Below are 6,383 nucleotides of genomic sequence, written 5' to 3' on the forward strand. Positions count from 1 at the left end.
CTGTCACAGCCAGAGACATGGTCAGCAGACAGAATTTGGAGACATACAAATATCCCAGTTTCAGCTGTTACAGCAACAAGGTACTTGGTATTGCATGGTCTTCAAGATCCACAGCCTACTTTGCCTGTGGAAACAGACGAAGAGTAAAATTTCACTTTTCTACATTTAAAAAGGACTGCTTTTCTCTTCGCAAATCAAACTGACTGAACGTCTTAACGATGTGGCATCATATGATCCCAAGCCTTCCAAGACAGGCAATGAATTCTGTACAGCTGACTCTGCTAGTTACAGTACTCAACAGCTGGGGCATAGTTAATTTGGCACCCTGATAATGCCCTAGATGAATATGAAGAGCACTCTGCCGACTATAAAAAAACAAGAAGAAAAAAAGAACTATTAGCATTAAAATTACGGATTAAAAATATGAAGTTAGCACAGTTTGCATCTGATTAAAAAAAATGCTAAAGGCAGTGTTTACAAAACTGAAAAATTCAGAGAAATGGCACTCCCTCTTCAAAGCCTATATTGTAGCAATTCTTTTCTGATTAGATCAGCTCCCATAGCAAGTCATCAGAACAACAATTGCTGTAGTGAAGTCATACAACTGGGACTCGGATGGGAAATCATGACCGGCTTGCAAACACATTTTAAAAAATAATGTGTTTTCCAGGTTTCCAACATGCCTTAATTAAAACAAGTCCAAATCTTTACCTTTGCTCCCAATAGCCGAATAAAGTATGCCTTGAGTAGCAAAACACAGCATACCAATATACTGAATATGACACTAAAAACTAAGACAACAGAAACTGGATCCTTCTGAATAATTTCAGGATTTGGCTGTCACTGAAAATAGCATGTGAATGGACCTGATGTTACCCTAGCAATACAATATACTCAAATATCTCCAGAATGTGCTTTTTTTCTAAGAGAGATGTGAAATAGTTTTAGGTATTTATTTTAATTAAAACCTCTTTGTCCCCAACACTTAAGAAAACAATCTTTCAGTCCTTTTCCTGCTAAATCTCTCACTTAAATAGGGGGAAATTAGGTCTAACATCTTTCCCAGGTTTTTAAGCAAGTAGAGAAACGGGTATGGGAACGAACCTTATTAAACCTGACTCTAGCTGCAAATCAAAGGTAATCTAAAACAGAACAAGAGTGCTTTGGATTAGACCCAGAACAGAAAAACAAGTTTTCTCAGTGTTTTCTTTATTTACTAAGGAAACGGTCTACTTGCTTTATAATTTTGCAAAAATCACTTCAGCTACATATATAAAGAAATTGATGACTTAAAAAGCGAGAACAGAATGGAATAAAGATGTGCTGCTGAAGATTGTCTATGACAAACCGTAATTATTTCTCAACTAAAATGCACTAATGCATTTCAGTACAGAAACAGAGCACATGCTCCATAGCTGCAGTGACACAATGGACAACAGACACAAAGGAGTCATTAGTCAATACTGCTAATGACACATGAAACCGCAAGTGACACAGGTATAAAGTAGATCGGACCTGTCAAGTTTTCACGTCTCAATAACCATCTGTGGAGGATTTATTTTTCAAAATATTACCACTAACAACCCGGATTAAACAAAATCACCTATCGGCATCTTCAAATCAAGCTGTCTTAAACTGTGCCACTCCCATTCCCGTCAGGGGAAACCATCTAACCAAAAGCTTTAGAACCAACTGGAAACGTACAGCTGAAAAATGACAGATATGAAATCTAACCTCCCCCCCCCCCCCCCCCCCCCATTACAAAGGGAATCGGCACTGCCAATGTCAGCATACGCTGTGACACACGGTGAAAACTATTTCTGGGACGAAGGTTCAACCTGAATAGTTAACTCCATCCCTTTCGCACTTGATTTAAAATCAGACCAGTGACACTTTCGATAAGCATTTTCAGGTTTAATATCAGGAAACGTACTGGAAAACAACAGTCAATCATGCCCTCCCCAAGCATCTCCTCCATCGAGACGGATCCAAGAACGCAATGCAATTTACATTTCTTCTAGCAAGGCAAATTGAGCTGTACGCGGCTCTGCTATGACAAACGCCTTTTTCCTTATTTCTCCTCTATTGGATGAAAAAACTCTGGTGCTACACGAACTGCGAGTATTCTTTGCCCGAACACGAAGAAAAGACAAAATAACAGACAGGTGCAAATAAACCGAAGCTTTAAAAGCGAAGGCGCATCGAGACGCGGCTCGCCGCGAAGGAGACTCCCACACGCACGAGCGCGGCTCACGCACCGCCGAGGGACGGGCGTTATTTTTAATTATCGCAGGAGCCGCCGACGCCCCCCACCCCACCACCCCCGGGCACCACGCAGGGGCCCGGGGCCACCGATCCCCCTCCCGCCGCCGGCGGGGCCGGCGCACCTGGCCGCCCCCCGCCGCGCCAGCGCCCCCCGGCTCCGCAGCCGCCACGCCCGGCGGGCGAGCCACGGCCCCGCGGCGGGGAGGGCCGCCCTACCTTTGTATCGCTCCAAGACATCCTCGTAGGCTTGCAGGTACTCCTGCTCCTCGGCGTAGAAGTAGGCGCCGGGGGAGAGGTAGCCAGCCATGGCCGGGGGCCGGCCCTGCCCGCTTCCCTGCGCGGCTCCGGGCGGCCGGCAGCCGCGGGGGACGGCACGAGAAAAAAACCGGCGGGCGGGGGGAGGGCGCTGTCAGCCCGGCCGAGGAAACGCCCCCGCCGGCCGCTCGGGTTTCGGTAGCCGCCCCTCGGAGCGCGGAGGGGGGCGGCCCCAGCCCCGCGGCGGCCGCCGCCTCCCCGCCGCAACCCCCCGGCTTCAGCCCCATCGCCCAGGCACCGCCCGCGGGGGCCGGCGAGCTCTGCCTCCGCGGCCCGGGGCCTGGGCCGCCCCCCGCCCGCCCCCTCGCGCTTCAGCCCCGGCCTCCCCCCGGGACGAGGAGGGCGGCGGTCGCCGGGGCGGGAACGCGACGCCCGCGGCACGGGCGGCGCCGGCGCTGAGGGGCCACTGCACGGTGGGCGCCCCTTGGGGGCACGGCGGGCAGCCCCCGGCGCTGGCCAGCGGCACGGACGGGCACCCCGCCACCCCGGGCGGCGGGGCGGGCCCGGCTGCAGCCCCGGCCCCGCCGCAGGTGCCACCGCCGCTCGCCCGCCCCCGGCCGCGTCCCCACCGCGCCTGCGCCTCGCGGGCCGCCCCCACCTCCCGGCCCCGACCCCCGCCGCCGGGCCCGCCCCGCAGCGGTGCCTGCCGGCCCGGCCCCCGCCCCGCGCACCCTGCCTGCGGGGGGGCGGCGGCGAGCCCTGCGGGCGGCCGGGCCGGGCCGGGCCGGCTCCGCAACCCCCCCCTGCGGCTGCGTTCCGCGGCTGGCGAGAGCCCGGCCCGCAGAGCACCCTCTGCCACCGCGTCCTGCGCTGCCCCCGATAGCACCGTTAAGATGCGCTACCCTGGGAAACGGTGTCCCCGGAGGGGACCCGCGGAAGCACGCACAAAAGGGGACGGGGAAAAGAGCGGTGTCCCCGGGGAGCACCGGGGACCGCCGCATCCTCCTGGGAGGTTTCCAGCCTTCGCCGGGGAGAAGCCGACCTCCGCCCTGTTCCCGGCATCATTTGTGGCCGGGCCGCGCAGCGGCGCCCACCCCGGGCGGCTCCGTCCCGGTCCCGATCCCCGGCCCCCCCGAGCGCGGCCCCGGCCCCGCACGGACAAAGACCGGCGCGTTGCTCCGCGCGGAGCCGCATCGGTGGCGGCCCGGCAGGCGGGTGCTGCCCCGGCCGCACCAGCGGCGCCCGCTGAGCCGGCCAACGGCGCCGCGGCCCCCGCGCCGCTGGTGCGTTTTCGCATGAAAGTTTAATGGGCGCACCTGCGCGTATTTCGGCTCGCTCCCCAAACGCATCAATTCACCCAGCCGGAAAACGCAGCCAAAGAGCTTAGTCACCACCCGGAGGGGCCGCGTTCAGAACGACAAGGGATGGGGGTCCCTGTGGCCCCCCCCGCCCCCCCCCCCCACCAGCCCCCGGCCGCGCCTTACCGGCGATGCGCAGCACGGCCCTCTCGGCGGGGTCCAGCACGGAGCCGCCCTGGATCTTCCGCTTGGACCGCTCGTGTTTGGGCAGGTTCCAGGGCAGCGTGTCCCCCGGCGCCGGCGACACAGTCCCCGATCTCTGGCTGAAGTCCTCCTCGTCGGAGAAATCGGCGGAGGACGACATGGAGCATCGGTAGGACGCGTTCCCGGAGCTCTGCACGGGAAGACAGACAGGGAGGGTGCGTGGGGAGCGGCTCGGGACGCGGGGCCGCCGGTGGCACCGGCGCGTACCCGCCCCGCGTGGCGTGGAAAAGCATCTCTCGGGAAAAAGGGGGGTGGGGATGGGGATGGGGACGCTGCTCACCATTGCCGTGAATTGGGGGGGGGGGGGGGGGGGGGGGGGGAAGAGGGGTGCCTGTGCGGAGCGCCGACGGTGATGGTCCAAAAACCAGCCGGTCTCTAGCGGGAATGCACTGGGAGGGGTGCGGGGGGAGCGGTGGCCTGCGGCTGGGCAGCCAGCTCGCGAATGAGCCTCCCACTGCCCCAACAATAAACCCAGCGGCGGCAGCAACAACAACCGAAAAAAAAAAACCTTCCGGGCTACAATCGATAGCGTTTGGCTCCCCCGCCAGGACAAGGGAAAGATTCGCCGTCACCGAGCTGCGGGTGAAACCGTTCGCGTAGATCCGTTTGTGGGCAGGACCCGGCCCGCGGGCAGCCCCAGCAGCGTCGTTACCGCCCCGGGGCCGCCGCGCCCCCGCTCCTGCCCCCTGCCCGGGAGCTGCCCGGAGCTGCTGGGAGCGGTGGGGGGGCGGGGGGAGGGAGGGAAGGGGAGAGGGAGGGAATAGGATTTCTCCGAGCAGCCCGTCTGGGTAGCAGAGCACGACAGGCGGCTTTCGGTCACGCTTTGCCAGGACGGCTTCGGTCAACAAACGGCTGATCGCGGTTTACAGACTGTATCCACGTTCACGCTTCCCAGCTACACCAAAAAGAGCCCTTCCAGAAACGTAAATAAGCGCTGATGCAGTGCAGCGATAGGGCTGCTGCCATGTCTAGCTTCCCTGTTTAGGGTGAGGTGGGAAATGGAGATGTCTGAACCATAGCATTTCAACACCATGCTGAGAGTTTAGGATACACGGGTTATCAGGACATGATGCGGGGCAAGATGCTATTTCTCTTCCTCTGCATTTTCTGATTGGAGAGACTTGTGCTTTCTCCAGGGCACCTGACCAAAAAATGATGGATTTGATTTGTGATTTCACATGGGAGCTGCTGTGAGTCTTCCAAAAGCGTAACCTAATGCTGGTCCAGGTACGATGTTAATTTTTAGGGGTATGCTATTCTCAGCTTGGAGAGGTATAGTCTGCTTTGTTATGAAGAGACAGCCCTCATTCAGCCCATCTAAGATTCCAGATTTTTTGACATCTATTATTTTAGGCTTGTCCTGTAGCCCTTTGGTTTTTGGCATTGGGGTTTTGGTGGGTTTTTTTCCTTTTTTGAAGGACTTAAAATGTACCTTTACCTACAAAATAAATTTACACTGTGACAGATCTGATAAAATTATTGTTGCTATATGAACCTTTTTATCATCAGTTCTTACGGGGTGGACAGCGAATCATTATTACATTGGAGGGTATTTTACCCATTTTAAAACTCAAAACCTGCATAACCCAAAGTAAAAGTGTAATGCACTCTTTGCTGTGCATAAAATTGCCAATAATGAATAGTTAAATAATTCGCTAAGTAGGAGGAGACCTCTTACTAGTGGTTGCTTCTCCTGACCTCCTTCACTTCTATCCCAATCATCTTTTGTGCTTCTACAGTACTTTGTGGTGAAGTTCAAAAGAGGAGAGAGGGAGGGAATGAATACATAAAACCCGTTAACTGAATTCTTGTTCGCTGTATTTTGATGTGGAGAGAGCAAGGGTAAGTGTGGAAAAACAGAAACATGAGATGTCTGATCCCAGCTCTGATTGCCTTCATAATTAGTTCTAGTGCCAGGAATGTTTTGCTGCCGGTTTATATAATAAGCTAAAACTTTCTGTAGGATCTTATAAAGCAGGATGGTCACATACAGGTGTCTTCCTCATGGGAGCGGTAAGCACACAGCTTGCTGCAGGGTATGGAGGGTACTCTGTTGTACCAGATGGGGCTAAGAGAGGCCCTGATGTGCTTAGTCAGGGATTAAGCTTCTTGTGGCCTGTCCTTAGCGCCACATTTTGCCATAAAAAGAGAAAGTGTTCCTTTAATCCCAGCTCTGAAGATGCTCCTTCGGGCCTTTATCTTCTATTGGCTGCTCAGCAGCCCTCAATGTCTTTGGATCACACAGACCCATGGAGACAGATTTTGCCTTTCATTTTCTTCACCTTCATTTCTACTTTGTAA

At 55.4% G+C, this 6,383-nt stretch overlaps 1 protein-coding gene across 1 annotated transcript in view; it reads right to left on the reverse strand.

The window, feature by feature from the left end:
- LOC101923360 (dystonin) overlaps positions 1–6,383 on the reverse strand; it is a 303,205-nt gene that overhangs the window by 265,399 nt on the left and 31,423 nt on the right. The window contains 1 exon segment of the mRNA XM_055811183.1: positions 4,005–4,212. Within this exon segment, the coding sequence (XP_055667158.1) occupies positions 4,005–4,212 (208 nt within the window).

Source organism: Falco peregrinus, chromosome 7 (genome assembly GCF_023634155.1).
Source record: "Falco peregrinus isolate bFalPer1 chromosome 7, bFalPer1.pri, whole genome shotgun sequence".
Taxonomy (NCBI): domain Eukaryota; kingdom Metazoa; phylum Chordata; class Aves; order Falconiformes; family Falconidae; genus Falco; species Falco peregrinus.